This window comes from Parasteatoda tepidariorum, chromosome 4 (assembly GCF_043381705.1).
Source record: "Parasteatoda tepidariorum isolate YZ-2023 chromosome 4, CAS_Ptep_4.0, whole genome shotgun sequence".
Classification (NCBI taxonomy): domain Eukaryota; kingdom Metazoa; phylum Arthropoda; class Arachnida; order Araneae; family Theridiidae; genus Parasteatoda; species Parasteatoda tepidariorum.
This window is the reverse complement of record NC_092207.1, coordinates 48,727,394-48,747,360: the sequence shown is the minus strand read 5'-3', so window position 1 is coordinate 48,747,360 and position 19,967 is coordinate 48,727,394. Positions and strand designations below refer to the sequence as shown.

The 19,967-nt window shown below is 28.4% G+C and overlaps 1 protein-coding gene across 3 annotated transcripts in view; it reads left to right on the top strand.

Annotated features, from left to right (window-relative positions):
• Positions 1–19,967, top strand: part of LOC107441765 (sushi, von Willebrand factor type A, EGF and pentraxin domain-containing protein 1) — a 411,941-nt gene that overhangs the window by 241,377 nt on the left and 150,597 nt on the right. For all 3 annotated transcript variants that reach the window (XM_016055134.4, XM_071179755.1, XM_071179756.1), the window contains exons 5-6: positions 2,197–2,370; positions 15,059–15,232. In XM_016055134.4, the coding sequence (XP_015910620.3) occupies positions 2,197–2,370; positions 15,059–15,232 (348 nt within the window). The remainder of the gene's footprint in view (positions 1–2,196; positions 2,371–15,058; positions 15,233–19,967) is intronic.

Here is a 19,967-nt window from a genome sequence, read left to right as displayed (position 1 = left end):
GATTTGGTGGTCTTGATCTAAATATATATAAAATAAGTAATAAAAAAAATAAGTAACTCATAAAATAAGTTAGAAAGATGTAGGAAAACATGGAAAATAATAAAAACATTGAAAAGAAAAGAAAAAATTATTAAAATAAAATATTTTTAAAAAATATATTGAAAAAAGTTATTTAAAAAATTAAATAAAAATTAAGAAATTAATTTTAATAAAATTATTAAATTAACTAATTTATTAAAAATTAATTAATAATTTCATTTCATTTATTTTTTTTTTAAATTTTATTTTATTGACTTCTTTTCTTCTCTTTCCATTAATCTTTATTATTTTCTATGTTTTCTCCATATTTTTAACTGTTTTTACTCATGACTCAACCTCATCATGAATCTCATTTGGTTCGGATCGACCAAACTGAGCATTGGATGTTAATAACTTCTTTAATACCAGCAATTTTTAAATTGTTCCAATGAATTAAAATAAGATAAAAGAATGATTTTTCTACTGTAATAGTATTGAAAGAGGAAATCAGCCGTTAACTACCTACGCTCATTTTGGTTGATGCAAATCTTGCATAGTTATAAAGGACACCATTTTCAAAAGCTTCAAGCATGATCTTTCACATCATACCGACAGTGTTTCCAAGTAAAATCTTTTAACCTAAAACATATGTTGATATCATGCCTGCTGGTAAAAAGGAGCTCACTAAGAGGACTCCACTTACTCCACTTACTAAGAGGAGCTCAATTAACAGTTGGACGCTAATTAGATCTGTATTATGTTTCAGGATTTTGTCAAATAAATAAAGGCTCTTTGTTTGATAACTAAGATATTTTCAACACTGTTCACGTTAAAATAAAGAACCTTAAAATCTTAAGAGTTTTCCATATTAACTATCCCAATAAATGAAACTAGATCTCTATTCAAATATAGTCTTCATATCCTTAATCTAAAATCTGAATCATGCCTTTATAAGACAAAGAAATGCTATTGCGTTATAAAGGAATGCAATTCTGTTTAAAGAACGAACAATTTTAAATTTATTTTTTTGAAAACTATATAGGGTAAACTAACCAGTGAAGGAACACTTAAGCTTCGCTTGCCTTTTAAAAAATCATATTAATTTCAAAATTCGCAATTTTAGTTAAATGACAGTGTCAACATATTTGTTACTAATTGCAAATTATGCAAAAAAAAATTGTAGAGAACTTACATAATATTGTTTCAAAGTTTTGGAGGTTCAAATAACAAGTAGTAAGAAGACCAAGTGAAGGAACAACTCTTACCAGTGAATGAACACCCAGTATAAGAACACTTAATTTTGGTTATTTTTTAATGCTCTTTATGAATTTATAAGCCATACAAATATTTAAAAGCAAGCCTATTCTTGAAATTATAACATATAAATACTTCGAAAATGTTAACTTTTTTTCAGTAATCATGAATTGAAAATTAAATTGTCAACCATATTAACACATACTGTTCATTCACTGGGAAATCTATGCCCAGTAAATTGACATGCCTGTTCCCTCACTGGTTAGAAGTTGTTTTTCGTATTTTTATCATACTTTTGATGCGGAACATCACTAAAGGTACAAGAAAATTAAAGTTTATCTTTTATTTTCATTAACTTAGAAAAAAAACCAGTAAAGGAACACTTGTTCCTTCACTGGTTTTTCATCGTTTGGTGATCCAGTGAATAAACACCCCCTTATCTCAGTACTTTATTATGCTATGATGCTTAAAAAAAATAAAACGTAACTTCAATAACTATATTTTGAATTCTCTTTTTCACAGTGAGAAAAATAAAACTATTACATGCAATTAATTCCACTTCAAACATATAAATACAAACACTCACCTTATAATTTTTTCAAAGAAACAAGGTGTTGCAGAGATAATAACAAATTCAAAAATTTTTCCAGAGAAGTCTATTTGACCAGGTAATCCAAAATATTGCTATAAGACTTCCTATTGTTTGGCAGTAAGCTATTGTTACCAATCAATCTAAAGAAAAACTTTCAAATTCTTATTTTTAATCAATATATATGAAATGTTCCTTCACTGGGTAGTGTTCGTTCACTGGTTGGTTTACCCTATTTTCTGAAAATGAATAATGTTTTTGCAAATATTAACTTTTTGACGATTTTCTCTTTCACAATATATATAAAAACAACTTAATAAAATGTTTTTCAATAGCTAGGAGTTGCGGTCCACCGGGAGATATAGAAAATGGTCGCCGAGAAGGTAGCCAATTTACTTTCACTAATCGAGTTACTTATTATTGCAATGTGGGATTTGAGCTGATCGGACGATCCCATCGCTACTGCCAATCAAATGGGCAATGGAGTGGTACTCTCCCTTCATGTAGAGGTAAGATTTTTATTTGTTTTCTCAAATAAAACGTACATCAAGCTGTTCGAAATGTGTGAATCACAATCAAATATTTTATGTACGCCTCTTTTACGTGCCTGCTGAATATACACTTTTGTTTTCGAAAAAATAGTGTTCATATAATAATAGTAGGAAGTGCTGCTGTATATGATAATTACTTACTTTCAAAAATTACCTTTTTATCAAGAATAAATAAAAAATTCTTTAAGAAAATATTTATTTTTTTTAAAATGGCTGTAAAATCTAGCTTATGTACTCAAGATAAAACTATTGTCAAAACTACCAAAATATGGTAAAATTTACTTTGCTTCTAGCTCAATGGGAACGCTTAGGTAATGATTTTGGTAAAGTTAACTGTAGAATATGGTATGGTGTTTAGTAATTATGGTAAAACTTGGTAATTTTGTTGTAATACTTTAGAGCATGGCGTAAAAACCATTTATTCAGTTAAATTTACTTCGCAATTTTGTCTTTTTTATTAAATGTAGGTCAATATGAACTGTAATTTTGAAAACTAAGATTTCCGGTAAACTGTTACGATTTGTGAGAAAAAATTGTTAAATTAAGGGTTAAAATTCCGTATATTTTGGTTTTATAACCAAAAATTATGTTGTTATTTTTTTCCCTAAATTTTATTATTATACAGTTCGGTAGTTTTATCAGAATTTTTCTCCATGTGGTAAAATAAGTAACATCAGAAAAACATACTTTTCATTCATATAATTTTCATATTTGTATTTTTTTATTAACTGTGCATGCATAATAAAAGCTATAATTTTAAAAATCAGAATTTCTAGTAAACGGTTACTATATGAATAGAAAAGTTACCGAATGACTTGTTTTTGAATTTCGCATATTTTGCATTATTATCCAAAATTATTGTTTTTTTTTTACGGAAATGATATAACTATTTTAATTAAACCAGATATTTTTCGCGTGGTATAGTAACCAGCATAAGAAAAATAAAGTAAATGTTGAAAAACCTTAAAATTGTCCTTAATAATAATAAAAAAAGCTTTTACTTTGTATGGGCAAGGTTGCTAGCAAAGGTATAAGGCTTTCCCAATTATCATTATTTCCTTTGGCTAGAATTAAATTTTTTTAATAAAATACGTTAAAAGTTAAAAAATAAAAGTAAAGAATTGCCATACTGGATTATTGTGAGCGAGGAAGGTTATGGAGGTTAAGGTCTTACAACTTCATTCAGCAACTTGAATCTGAGATTGAGCCTCCTGTTCCAAGCTGGTAGCCATCGATTGGATGGATCGAACCCAAAATACTTCACAATAACAACTTAGGTTCTTTAAGAAAAAAAATATCTAAACAAAATATGCTTCTGATCAAATTAAAGAAAGTATCATAATAATATGAAAAGCATAAATAATTGACCGATTTGGTGGTCTTGATCTAAGGTGATCTTTGGTGGTCTTGACCTCGTGGTCTTGATCTAAGCTAATAGAATTGCTAATAAGAATATAAAAATGAGAGTTAATGCAATTGTGAACTATAAGAGTTCTATACTTTTCATACAGCCCTTAATATACATGCAACTATTTCTAGTACTTCCTAGTTCTGTTATTAAATCAGGAAATCTTGTTTTTCGTCTTATTTTCATAAAATTTTTTATTCTCGCCAAAATGTGCTCCTAAATTCTTGACGTTGGTTTTAGTAATTTGACTCACTCTAAATTTCTAACTAACACACTTTCACTTAAATTGGAGGCTTAATTCACTCTTCACTTCTCATTAATCATTAATTTTTTTCTTTAATATCACCATTAAAAAAATTTTATTTTGTTTAAAAAATATTTAATTATAATTTTGTGCAAGACGCTTTTGTTAATATGTAAAACGTAACCAAAGGAACAATTAACTAGAATTGAAAAATGATCGAAAGCTTTTGAAAAAAACTTTAAAGTAGGATTACAGAATGTGATTTATTAAAAGAAGAAATAATTTTCTCATTAACGGTACGTACTTAATGAAAACTTCATGTCATTATAACTGGTAAAAAAGGGTTACTTTTTTTCGATTCTCTTGAATTAGGTTTTTATATTTATAGAAATTTCAATATAAATATTAATATAATAAATTCAATAAATTCAATACAAATATAACGGCAACATCATATATATTGAGGGTCAAAATTCTGCTTATATCTGGAAAATCATTGTTAATTGCGAAGAAATAAAATTCTTGTCTGATTTCGTAAATTAAATTATCTTCTAAATTAGTTAATTAGCATATTTATAGTGAGGTCTTTGAACCAATAAGATAGAGTTTTAGCACGTGAAAACTCGTTTATTAAATTACGAGTAATTTAACATTAATTTATTTAAAAACTGCAATGATTCAATTTTTGGATTATTTGAAAATTGAATTCTAGAAATTAAGCAATAAAATTCTAAATAAAAATAAAATTCTAAAAAATTGAATAGTTTGAAAGCGATATTTATTTACTTAAAAAAAGCAAATATTTCTTTCAAGTATTATTAGAAAACGTTTATACATTAGTCTTTGAACTATGATAAGGGAATGAAACAACAAGAACAGAAAACTGTTTGAAATCGGTTTGACTCAAACAAATTTTAAACTCACTATTATTTATTCAACACAAAAATACCATCAATAATTCAAACTCTCTGGAGACGAAAAACGAGTAAAGGTTCACAAAATTGAAATAAAGTTTTGTAACATTAATGAAAATACTATAATGATGTAAGCTTATAGAACCTTAACAGCTTGTTTACAAAGGATACAATTTTTCTCTATCCTTCTAAAAATAGATCTAGATATTAAAATGGTCTCAAATATCTCCTAAGCTTAATTACTTGCCTGAGGATAAATTTAATATTGAATTAATTAAAGTGAAAATCTTTGTCGTAATTAATAGTAACGCCACTTAATGCACTTTATTAACAAGTTTAATCCTCTATACGTGTAATTAGCAAATAATAGAATGAATTTTTCTAATTTAGTTCTGATAAAATTCAATGCAATGAAATAAGACAATATTAAACCGAGTATAAGTAATTGATGAGTTTTGATTCAGCTTTCAACTGTTTGGAGTGTAATTTTTGGTACAATTCATATCACTACTATTAAACTAAGCAATATTAGCCAAAATAATAATAATTGAAAATCTATTTTTAGTTCGCATTTGCCGTACGCATTTAACATTTTAATCGTATAATAAAATCAAATTCAATCGCCTTATATTAATTACATCCAATATTATTTAAATGACATGCTTTAGTATGTTGTTCCATCATCAGCGAAAGAATGAATGGAACATTTTTAAATTAATATTTTGAAAAATATGTTTACTTATAATATAGTAAGTTAAACTTTTTTAAAGATTACATATATTTAAAACATGCATATGTTTGCATACATTTAGAACATTTATATATTTAAAACACGCCCACTTTTTTTCATACAGCATGTATGCCTTTCCCTTATAACTTTTTACTCGCAAATCGATGTTATTATTTTAAAATCTTAGTTAAAGAAGTGACATTTTTGACAAGAAAATAATAATAATTTCACGCAATTTTTTTCTAAATCAGGGTATTTTGGAAATCTCAGAAGATTTAGACATTAATTGGCAATCTTATAGTGTTTTCGGATGGAAAGAATGCTTCAAGTGCATTTTACATTTAACAGTCAACAACCTTAAAAAGCTTTTGAAAGCCAAATAAAACACAATGTGGGATACGCTATGATACGAATAGTTTAAGACTACTTATTATAATAATACTCTTTTGAAAAGCTTTTGAAAGCCAAATAAAACACAATGTGGGATACGCTATGATACGAATAGTTTAAGACTACTTATTATAATATTACTAATGCATCACATAATTTATATTTTTATATCTGTTTGTTATTCGCTGCTGTTATTCGAAACAGTCGCCTTCAATGCTAACCAAAAAGTAGCTCAAAATAAAGAATAAGTAATATTATAGATAATTTAAAATTATAGCTGCATTTCTTGTGTTTTCGTGTCACTTAAAATTCATTTGATTTTCTAATTTTCCTTGGTGAAGTAAAATTAAAAAACAGCTCTAAATAAGTCTAAGAGCTCTTGAAGAAAATAATAAAGAAAAGTCATAATCTTCGTTTAATCTTTTGAGCCGTGGTGGCTCAGGGGATAGAGCGTTTGCTTTCCTATAAGGTGGCCGGGTTCGAGTCTCAGCAATGGCTGGTCGATACAAATTCCACACCCGGCTTCCGCTCCGACCACAATGCTGAAGTAAAATATTCTCAGTAGTAGATCAATCATGGGTTAGAGTCCGCTTGTCGTCAGCCTAACTGTGAGAGGCTTTCTTGATTTTCCTCTCCATGTAACGCAAATGCGTGATAGTTACAACAAAAAGTCCTCCACGAATTTGCTCCCAATACTTGATCCAGGAGTTGCTTTGTCTTCTGGATTGGGTTCAAACGTTCAGGAGAGTTTTTGTTCTTATATTGATCCCCAATTTTCTTATGCTGAGGTCTACACATTTAGTTTTTTTTTACCTGAAACATTAATAATATACACAAAAACAACATTTATACAACTTTAGACGTGTTGATAGACCCAAGGTTATACAAAATTCAACATGCTTTTGGAAAAAAAAGGGTGTTAGATTTATAAAAAATCCCATGTATCAATATTGGATATGGCATTCGCTTAAAGGAAAATATGTCATAGTTTTATTAATAACCAATAGTTGCCTAAATCATGACTGATACATCAAACACTTGTCTCAGGGAAAAGAAAAAGTTCGTAACTTATGGTAATGATCTTCAGAAACATATGGTACATCCAAATAAACGAATTTCTTACCAATACACGAAAGACAAAAGACTGTACTAATATTTTCGAAATTCAATATTGCTTGCATTACATGTGTGCCTTGCAGATAAGATTGTTTCATTTGTTTGTTTGTTTTTTTCTCTTAACAAATGACACAAAAACTTTGCAAAAAAAATAAGAATGATTTTTCCTTTTTTATTAATTGCTTCGAAACTAGTTTCACCTGCAAATACCTGAGGAATCAATATTTATTGCCAAACCCATTGTAGAAATTTTCTTTTTTATCGTGTTTAAAAAAACTGTAAATAATAATTTTGATAATTTTCTTTTCTCATATTGATTACGTTACACAATTTTCAAAAGGTTACGCAATTTTCCTTTACTATAAATTATTGACGCTTTGCAGATAGTTATTAACCCTTTGCGATTGTAAGGCACCTTTCAGCCACCACCCACTCATTGAATATCAACATAATACGACAGCACAGTGTCAAAATTGTAATTCAATGCAATAAAAATTAATGAAATAAAAATTAATGAAATAGCAATCAACAAATTGTGACATCGGGTCACTGAGTTACAATTTGCACATTTTCCTTCTTTAGAGCGAGGCACATTGAAATTCTTACCCTGCCAGTTGCCTTGCACCTGTTTGTAATTCTCTTTGATTGACACATGTGAGTTTGTCAGTGTTCCGGTTTTAGTTGTAACTTACTTCTTTTCTGGATTTTTCAAAAATAAAATTCTAATTGCAATTTTAAGTAGGGCAGAAATAGGCTCGTTAAAAACTTAAATTTGAAGGAAAAAATCCATTAGAAAATAAATACTAAAAGGTCCCCGCGAAGAGGGCAGTCACGCATCAACCGAGAATTGAAATTTCAACTTTATATTCTTCCTATTTGCAGCTCCAATTCAGAGAGCTTGAGGCGGGCTTTACTGTCACGATGGATTCCGCTTCATGCCAAGTGTCTCGTAATTGTATTTTTCAGCATGTATACCCTACACCTCCGCCAGCGTGATGAAATATTAGCTATTCAAAAAAGAGGTACAAGCTTCCCCACGTAATTCGTCTTAAATGTCTGTCGATTCCTGCAACTAATTTCTGGTGGATACCCTTTGAGTTGTTTCCAAAAAAGTAATGGAAAGTTTTGAGACACGAGCAGCGATCCACTTTGCTCATATTTTTCTTGGCCCTTTACCCTTTCGACACTCTGCATGCCATTATTCTTTAAATATATAATATAATTTATTTACTTTAACCTTTTTTGTAATTTATAATTACCTAATTTTCATTAACTTAAATTTTGTCACACAAATCATAATCAAACTCTTGGTTTGTAAATTTCAAATATATGCATATTTCATCATTAATATACAGCATTATTCCAGCCGAAACGTGCGTGTTAAATCATACTCTTTCGCAGTTTTAGGGTAAAAATACAGATTTTTGAGAAATTTTAAAATAAGATTGTTTCAAATATTGTAAACAATATCGTAGAGTATTATTAAATTTGATAAGTTTATATATCAAAAAAATCCTTGAAGAGAAATTCAATATAATGAACAAACTAAACGAAATATCATCTTACCTTTCTGTGATCATTTTATGGTTTTGGTGACATTTGATCATATTTTTACCCCCTAAAATACAACTCTATTAATTTAAGCAACGTAATTTAAACAAATAAGTTAATTAGAATAAAGTAGTGAGGACTGTTCGATTTCAGTCAGAAAAAGGTTACTTTTAATCAAGTTAGATTCAAGATGATTTAGAGAGTAATCGAATCTTGGAAATTCTTACTCGATATTTATCAAGAAGTGTGGTAGAATAAATAGTAGGGAAATATTGATTACATTCAGACTTTTGCATATCTTGCTTTATTTCCGAAATTAATTACTTAAATGAAAAATGTTTGAGTCGCAAAATTCATTTAACAAAAATAACTTTAATCAAAATGCTTTCACTGCTTAAGATGTGGTTCGATTTTTAGTGCTATAATTTGGATATCTGTGGGATTTTCTCTTTCTCCAATTGTTGAAAATTAGTAATTTGGATTATTTAACGATTATTATTTTCATTTTCTATTTTGATAATAATCGAAACAATTTTGAATAATAAAATGTAATAATTTTCATTATGATGGACTGTATAAATTAAAGTATAAAAATCCAAAACTTAAGCAAAAATGTTCTAGCAATTTTTGATAAATACTAACTAAACAATTTTTTACTAAACATAGTTTTAAGACAGGCTCTTTAAACTTATTTTGAATAAAAACTAACTAAACAATAACGCAATTCAATAAGATTTTAAACAACATACAAAACTTTGTATGTGACTCGCATTTTCCAAAAATCTTTGTTAACACTTTTATTTGCGAATAGTTTTAGTCTTAATTTAATAACATGTAGAGAAACCAGATTTCAAAGTTACAACTTTATTTTACTTTTATCGAAAATAAATAAATTTTAGAAAGTTAAGCATTTGAGTACGAAGAAAATTTCTGACATTTTTTTAACAAGTTGCTTTTTGGTTTAACGCTTTTCACAAGAATATATTCAAGAACTAATAACGTATTTATTCTTCTTTGATATTCAAAAGAACATAGTAAAAGGATTTGATTTTCATAGCATGGAATTCAAATCGTCATATGGGATTATAATAATTGGGTATATAATACAAAATGTATATATAATATACATACATTAGGTATGTAAGCCGAACTTTATTTTTAGGTACAGTAAAAAAAAAATTATTCAAAGCCATGTAATTCCCATAGAAACCATTTCCTAATAACGAAATTTGTTTAAAATGCTACATATCAATTGACATTATTGTTTCCGAAATACAAAATAAAAATAGTGTATATAACTGAGTTATTTGTTAAAAGAGTTATGGAAAGTTCCGGTTTATGCATTTCTCTAAAAATATTTCAATGTAGTGTTAGTCATTTCGTAGTTAAGCTGCAAAACATTCAATGTAGTACGTAGAGTTTGTGGGTACTTCTGGGTTCAAGCAACTCTTCCTAGTAAGAGGGAAGGCCTCCGCACGGAATAATGTAATAGTTCGACGTAACGAACATAAACTGCGCAGAATGTAAAAAAAAATGGGAAAATATCACACCATTCAGAATACTAAGCAGCGCAGCAGGTAAAAAATACGAAAGGCGTCATAACATTTGGATTGAGACCACAACGTTAAAGGATTGGATTCTCGTGTATGGTAACCTCTGCAGAAGCATGAGAAAATAAGGGTTTATTTATTACCAGGAATCGAGACGAAAAGTCTGCTTAATAAATTGGAGCACAAACCTCTGTACTATCCCGTAATGAAAAAAAGAAAACAATTTTAGCATTAAGTAAAAAAAATATTAGGAGACTACTAAAATACACTGAGATGAATGACTCAAAGGAGAGGTGACCGAAAGAGCAGATTTGTCAAAGATTTGAAAGTTCGTGATTTTTTGAAAATCAAGTGATTTTGAGATTGATCAAAAATTACGACAATGGTCAAGGTGTGATTTGTAACAATGTTCAAATTTGATGATATTCTTTCTTTCTTTCCCCTTTGTGTGATTCTGTTCTATCTAATTTGTACTATCGTTAAATAGTTCTTTTTTCTATTTACGGATTGGAATTTATTTCAAAAATTTTAATGTACTTACATCATACGTAAAAACAAGTTTCTCCATATATTCCGTTTGAAGATTCAGCGTAATCTTCATAACAATAAAAAGAGCTAAATCTGTAGAGCTGTATTTTAAGTTTGCGCCTTAAAACCCATACTGTGAAATGTGATCTTTTTGTAAAGTTTTTTGCGTGTCTTTATTCAATTTAAAGGAAACAATCTTGGCTGATTAATATCTCTACTACTTAAAAAAGTACTTTGCAGGTAGGTTGTTACTTAAATGTACCGTAACGTTCTGTCTATGAAGAATTTGTCGTGTTTTACCCTAAAAACGCTGGTTAAAAATTGCCAACCATTTAATTTCTATCCATTTTAGATCAAGCATAAAAATTTTATAAAAAGTGGTATATTTTTATCAATATATGTTTAAAATTACATTCACTAAGACATGAAAAATGTTCGTGCAAGAAAAATAATACTTTATTTAAAAATGGCACGACATTTGCCAAAGCAATAAACAAATCTTTAGTTGAACACTAGTTTTTCACGATATATATTTTATTTTTAATTTATTTATTTACAGAGCTTGCAACGTTAATCCATTATAAAACATAAGCATCATCACAAAAACATATAATTAGTCTCAAATGGAATACTTGTACAAGTCCAATTTGTCAATAACGATTTTAAATTTAAGTTAGAAAATTAGCTAGAAAATTCGAAACTTAAGTTAGAAACTTAGTTAGAAAATTTATCAAGAGGAAATCTTTACTCTAATTGAATTGTTAATATGTTATAGATGTTTAGATGTTTTCAAAATCCTTAAAATTAGCAGATATGTAAAGTTATGCTTCAAAGATAAAGTAATTAAAATATACGTTAAGAATATCTATAAAGATGGAGCGTTTACGCACTTTTAGCCGAAAATGAATCAAAATTTACCATATTTATCTAAACCTGTTGATTGTAAACGCCCTACATATTCAAATGTAAACATTGGTGTTTAATTTATGAAATTGTAAGTTTTTTAATTTAAAAGAAATAACGTATTTATGGTTAAAACAATTTGCTTTCATGAATGATAATTAAGTATTGCAATTTTTACGTATAAAACAAAAATTTATTTTATATTTACAAAAATTTTAATACAAAAGCAAAAAACAACTGTTCTTTTTTAAATATATGTTAAATTTATACACTTGGAGCACGTACTGTTTTTACAAAAATTGCTAAAAATGGGTGGTTTGCTCCTTACCGGATGAAAAATAAATTTATAACATAAAAGTCACCAAGAACATTTAAAATTCTTGTTACGCAAAACTTCTCGAATGAATCCTTATTCATTTCTAATAACATAAGCAACACTCTTGAAGAAAATCCTGAATTATGCTAATGACATATTTGCAATTGAAATTAATGCAAGTTAATAACATTATTTTAATTTCAAACTAAAGCTAAGTGGAAGAATCATTACAGAGAAACGAAAGCTAATTCAGCTTTGTTTAGCAACGGTAAATATTATCTTGGCAATATTTTCTATCCTGTGTAACTCTAATGACTTAGTTTCATCTAAAACATACTCACGAGCTTACCAAGCGGAAAATTGAATACAGTTGGAAAAGAAAATTGAGCAAATAAATAACCTTTACGCCATTTGTTTGCTATTCTCATTATTTCTTTCTAGAAATAAGTAAGAAATTTTAAAAAAATAAAAATAAAGTTTCTTTCAAAACGTACGCTAGAGTTTTTTTAGTTTTTATGTTTAAACTAGTGGAAAATGATTTTTTTTTCTTTGAGAAATGAAAGGAAAAATAAATAAGATCAGTAAATAAAGCTCTAGTCTTAGTTCAAAGCTAAATAATATCATTTGTCATTATTTACATTGCCTCAGGATAGACCGTCTAAAACAAGTTTCATTTCAAACAGAAGTTTAATTAAACTCTCATCGACTTTTAATTTAAATTTTATTTAGCTTTTTCCGATATTTGTAGTGTTCAGTATATTAACAATTTATGAGATTGGTAAAAGGGTTCATTTGCATTATGATTATTTTTAGATTGAAGTTATAAAATTAAATTTAATCAAACATTCAATTAGTTCCTTTTTTAAAGAATTGATGATAACTACGCTTTTTTAATGCTTCGCAATTTTTAATGAAGTTTGCTTTTTTATACTTTTATGAAATTTTTCTTCTGAGAAGCTAAAGAGTTAATGCATTGACATTTATAAAAAGAAAGGAGATAATGAGGGATAAAACTTAAGATTTATAATAGAAATAATTTTCATGAATTTTGAGATAAAAGTTAGTAATCGGGAAATAATAAAATACAAAACTTCATATTTTGTGATAAATAATATTCATAAGCTCCATATAAATTTAACAAAAAAAAATCAACGATAAATGTAATTAAAGTATAACAAATCCAATTTTATTTATTTGCTTAATATCACATAAAATCCCTATGAAAATATTACTTATTATTTTATTACTTATTATCGTATTACATATTATATTATTTCTTATTAACTTATTGTTTAAAGTCTTATTGCTTATTATCTTAATAATTATTATCTTATGACTTATTATCTAATGATTTATTATCTTATTACTCATTATCTAATTACGTTTGTCAGTAAAATATTATTATTATTATTTTAAGCAATACAATTCCAGCAAATTATAAGATACCAATGAATATAAGTTTTAACTAAATCCTAACTTAGAATGCAAATTTTACTGGCTTAGCCAATAAATGTCGATAAATTTTGTATGAATTTTCCTGCCTTGTATTTTAATGGTGAATAATGCTTATATTAAAATTAATGTAACAAATTTACTACGTAGACAGATATTTCATTAACGATGATAAACACATAAAACTATATTAAAAATTAAGAATTCTGTGTTGTAGCAATTTTCCAAATAGTAGTTATCTTCTGTTTACGACATTTGAACCATCACTAGCTTCTAAGTTTGCCAATCTAATAAGTTAATATGTGTATCCCTTATAACCAGTATACAACTTCAATTATTCCCATCACCAATCCTAGTTAAAATTATTTTGATGCGGCGACACCGATAAAGATTTATTGTTGTTAATATTACTAAACCACGAATTCCAGAATTAGCTTCCTTTATTCTCATGAGAATTTTAACGATAAAATTGTAACTACTACTACCATTATCATAACGTTTTATAATTAAAGCAGTTTTATAATTATTTTTTCTTAATATTTTAAACCTAAAAATGAGAATGCTATTTTAATTACAGTCGTTATAAGAAAATTAGATAACAGGAATGTAATTATCTTTCTGCGCTATACATGTATTGAATTCGAATATTATTCACCCTTTGAGTTTAATCATTAGTGCTATATTCTGTCCCCCGGTTATTTGCTACAAAATGGCAGCCATTTATGTAATTATACACTCACTGATACCTACAACAACGGAAAAGTGAATAGAAATTCTATCAAAACTGCGTATAACAATTCATAAAACAATTATCTCGGGTTCACGATTCGGGAAATTAGCTATTGCAATCTGAATATCGAAAGATTAGTACATTTCAAATGTCCTTAGATTTTATAATGAAAATACTTGCGTTTCAGCATTTATAAATATTAACTATCTGAATTTCGCTATATCAATGTTGAAATAAATAATATTAAACTAAATTTGTTAATGTTATATATTTGAATAAATTTCCTTTCAGCACAATTGTTCTAAAAAGTTTAGATGAAACATATGGTTTTCTCTTGTTCATGTCAACGTCAATTATCTTATATACATTTATGAATTGTATCAATACTAATTATTCGCATCTCTGGGGCTGTTTAATAAAATTTTTAGAAAATGATATTCACCATATATTGAAATTTCTAAAGAATTCCAAAATGAAAAATATGAATAAATTAAAGTTTCCAGCAGAGATTAAAAAATACGGTATTTAGCATACAAAAAATAATTTTTTACAAATATCTTAATCTTGCAATATTGGTATTACAATAAACTTCTGTGAATGATATTTGAAAACTGTCTCTATCTAAAAATACTTCTTTAGACAAAAATAGTTCTAAAAAAAGTTTCGATACAAATTATCGTTGTGTTTAGTTTGTATTAATTAATTTTATTTATGATTTATATTCGTTAGTTTCATCGAAGGTTTATAAACATTTATCCCATTTATGTCTTATGTTACATATTTTTACTAGATAATGTTCTGTTTTTCATTTCAGCTGTCATTTGTCCGGTGCCAGAAAACCCACCTAATGGACGTGCCTTCTACACTTCTCTCTCTTACAACGCAGTTGTTAAATATGAATGCCGATATGGATACAAACTTGTTGGACAAGCAACAAGAACATGCAACACAAGTAAACAATGGGAGGGTACAGAATCCACTTGTGAAGGTAAATAAATATATTATAATATTACTTTTATGATAATGTATCAAAAAATATATCACACCCCATGCTTTAATTTATCGTTTTATATCAGGGGTTTCCAATTTACATGAGGCCGTTGGCAGCAATTAAAAACACCAGTCAAATGGCGGCCCACAACTTTATCAAAATTTTATATAGGACTCTTTTATGTTTCAAGGAACATTAAATATTACTGTCAGATTTTTATCAAAATTTTTTTAATATTATAAATCAATATAACAAGCAGTACAAATAATGCTTGTTACGTATCATTTTGAATCTTCTCTTAATCAGAAACTTAGTGACAAGATTTTTTTTTCTTTCAAATTTAATTCTGTGATAAATTTTTATTTTTATTTTATAACCGTCGTTGAACAGCCGATCCAATTTCATGGGCTTACGACTACTTACGTTCAACTCCGTAGCCTTGTAATTTTGAACCAATCCAGAAGACAACGAGGAAACTCCTGGATCAGTACCCCCAGAAGTATTGATTTGTGGTGACATGGNCCTGACAGATTTAACGTGCACCAGTCACACACTTCATTACACGGGGAGTCTTCGGCCGGCGAGGATCGAACCCACGACCTCCTGGCCCCATTATGACTTTTATAGCCTCATAATAGCCTCATAATTAAAAAAAAATTTCCGACTTATTAGGAATTATAGCAACAACAACAAAAAATTCTCGAGAGTATGAAATTAATTTTTTTTCCTTTCCGCTCATGCGATATTCAATTCAAGGAATTTACATAAAACATGATATTCGTTCCCTCTTTTAAAATTTACAATTGTAAATAATTTCGTCCAAAATTAGTGGTTTTAAAAAGTTAAATGAGAGAATTTCTTCCAGAAAATTTCTGATACGCACATGCTAATTATATTCACAAAATACAAAAAAACGAAATAAAAAAGAGCAACATATACAATTATTTTTGTATTTGAATAAATATTTTCTTGAATGCAAAACCTGAGAAACAAGTCTTTTTGCACCGTTGGTTTGTTACATTTCACAGAAACGAAGAAATTAAGTCATTTTGAGCAAAAGAAAAGTATTTTAAACCCATATGGAATTTTTACGAAAATTTTTCCCAAAAAACGACAACTAATATATTTCAGTTTCGCGGGCCGCCAGTTGGTAACCACTGCTTTATATAATGAATAATTACTGAACGATAACATGTATAATATCTTTTTCAAAATGTTTTGCCATATATTTTGTCATATGTTTTGCCCTAATGTTTTTTTCTACTGTACTGTACTTGTTACTATATTTTATGACTTTAAAGTACTAACCGATCAAATGTTCATTTACACAATCTAAATTACTATCATGCATGCATTATTACTAATTATAATTACATATTTTACAATATTAATTTATTACAGCTATATATTATTATCTTATCAATGTACAATACCCAATACTGCATTTTAAAAGTTATTTTGCGAATTTTAAATGCTAACACTGTTCCATGCATTTTCTGATGCTGATTATTATGCTGAATATTAATAACAGCCAAAACACTTAATTCACTTGCTCTACGATGTATTAAACTAATAACTTTGTTATACTTAATTAGAGCAATACATTATAGCAGAGCCGTCATGGCTCAGGAGATAGAGCGCTCGCCTCCCAGTGAAGTGACTCGAGTTCAAATCCCAACAATGACAGGTCGAGACAAATTTCACAACAGGCTCGCACAAACCATAGTGCTGACATAAAATATTCTTAGTGGAATGCGGAGCATGGATTAGAATCCCCTTGCCGTCAGGCTAAACCTGGAAGGTTTTCATAGCTGTCCTTTCCATGTAACGCAAATGTGGATTAGCTCCAACAAAAAGTCCTCCAAGAAGCTAAATTTCTCCAAATACTTGATACAAGAGTTCTCTTGTCTTCTGGAACAGGTTCAAACCTACTAGGTTACGAGTTCAATATTTCTAGTTGTAAACTCAAAATTGAGTCAGCTGTTCAACGACGGTTATAAAATAAAAAATGTATCATATCTGATGTGTTCACTTATTGGACAGTATTTATTTACTAAACCAGACATTATTCCGAGTATTTTTTTCAAAAGAGATATTATCCTTAACAGTCTTGGATACATAAAACAGTCTAAATAATTACCATACATATTTTATCTGTTATAACTTTGCTTCACAATCTTTTGCTTTTAACTTCTTTTTACTCAAGTATCTAAATATACTAAAGTCCTGCAACTTAAAAAAAAAGTATATTGCTTCACTGTTTCTTCTTTGAACTTTTCTGCTATAAAGTTTATAACTTCTCCAAGAATGGGGAAACTTCAAGTCTTTGCGAGACATTGCGAGTTTTATTATTTTTAGGTAAATACGTGAGGAGCTTTGTCTTTTCCGTAATAAGCTTTTTGGTTGCAAAGTTACTGAATTGCTTTGGTAACATGAAAAGCATTTTAGTCTTCTTACAAAAATCACTTTAGTTCTTTTGTTCTTCATTCAAATGAAGGAGTAAAAGGAAAGAAGTAGGTTTTACGAAAGAATCACTTTCTCTTTAAGATAAACTTAATTTGAATTTCAAAATATAATTTGCATGCAGATTATAAACTCGGTAATGTAATTAAAATCCTGCAAAATCCTTAATTCCTTAACTTCTTATGGATTGGGGTTTGCAAATTTTTATTAGTGATCATTTATGTACTTGGTATCATACATACCTCTCAATACACATTACCGTTCATTAATTTCAGTATATATATATATATATATAATATACTTCCCACATTGCATTACAATGTTAACCCATTGATACACTAACGTAAACAAGTGCAAACCGGTTTCAGTCATGTAAAAACAATAAAGCTATGAAAGTATCACCGATATAGTAATTAATATCACCTATATAGCTATATAGTAATTAAAATTTAACAATTAGACATACTATAACATATTATGTTATAGTGTGTCTAATTTTCTGGTCACTGTNGTTTGTATTAATAAGTGTGAGCCTCTGTTATAACGATGACCCGGTCGTTCCGGTAAACGACCGCTCGTACCGGGTTGCTCATCGTTTTAAGTTTAATAGACCTACAGCTTGCCCGGATGGGACCCTACAGGGTTGCTCCTTCCCCGGGTTCGCTGTAGGCCTAGAGTCATGTCTGTGAGTGTTTGTGTCTGTATTTTAATTGTATGCGGTCTTAAAGTGTTTGGATAGTATCATATCCGATCATTGAAAGTTTGTTATGGGATTATAATCTTTCGCTGGCGCAAAGATTATTATGCTTACATATATTTATTGTAATTATTTATATGTAGTGGTGGTCAACTTCATTTATAATTATAATTCAAAAAGTTAATTGGAATAACCCGAGTACTGCTATCATTTTAAAAATGAAAATAAAATCTTCCGGAAAATCCGAAAGAGTTGGCAGGTATGCATCAGTACTCGGCAGCTTAGGTCCAGCCATCGCTGAAAGCCCCTATATAGCAAGACGGAAAGGAGAAAAAATTGGTATGAAAGATATTTCATTCTAGCATTTTGTTCCAGAAAAATAAAATATCTGTAACTACCAGGATTTCCTTTATAATTTCAGCATATATATAAAACTGCTTCTTTTGAAAGTTAAAGAAGATATTGCTGAATAGTTTAAAAGAAGAACAAGCGGACTCCTCCCAAACACTATCTATAACTGAAACGGTTTTACTACCAGGCTTTCCTCTTTTCTGTCTCGCTTTCCCCCCTGTATATATATATATATATTTCAGTTTTTACTAGTAATTAACGTAGCAATGAACTGACGCATAAATGCTGTCGTCAATTCAACAGAGAAACAAATAAATTGCGTATTTTAGAAATACATATTTTATCATTAAGCTACCCAATTTTAGGAGACATCATCGTCACTCACACTGGAGAATTTATTGGTTCGCTTGTCCAAATTTTCTATTAAATTGTCATTATTTGGATTGTAAATCACCTGCAACAGATTGATTTGGCTTGTAATAATTATATCTCTGATATACCTATCCAAATTTTCATAAAATATTTTAATTAGATTACCGGTAACGCTCTGAGATGTTCAGATCATATTTTGGAGTCATATGTATTTTGATTTTTGATTTCATAGATCAAATTCAATATAGGATTCTGCCCTTTGGCAACGTGCCTGAAAGATACTATTACCTTTAATGAGTGAAATGAGATCAAAATAGCTTTACAAGCACAAATTACGTGAATATTAGATTAAGTGTCGTATTTTATATACATTAAGAGAAGTCGGTTGAACATATATGAATAATGCTAAAACTGATCTTTTTCAATGTACCTTTTCTCAGCATTTAAGCACGATATTGCTTCAGTTTTTTTTCACAGAATATTTACATATATATGCTTACACGGTGATAACTGTTTATTGTTATCTTTGGCAGAAAATCATTTTAAAAAATTACGAACTTAGAACTTTTAATTTTTATCAAGTTTTATCATTTTTGAGCAATAATTTTTCCTAATGTAAAAAGTATTCCTGTAACGCTAAAACATACTACTATTAAAATCTCAAATATTCCCAAAAATTTTCAAAACGATATCATATGTAGTTTCTTAAAGGTACATTGAAATAGAACAGTTTTAGCATTATTGATATATGCCCTACTAACTCCCATTAAAGAAAAACATAGAGAGTATTGAAATTAAAGAGTGGTAGTTTATTTGATAAAATTCTCTTTATTATATCTCCTCAATGTG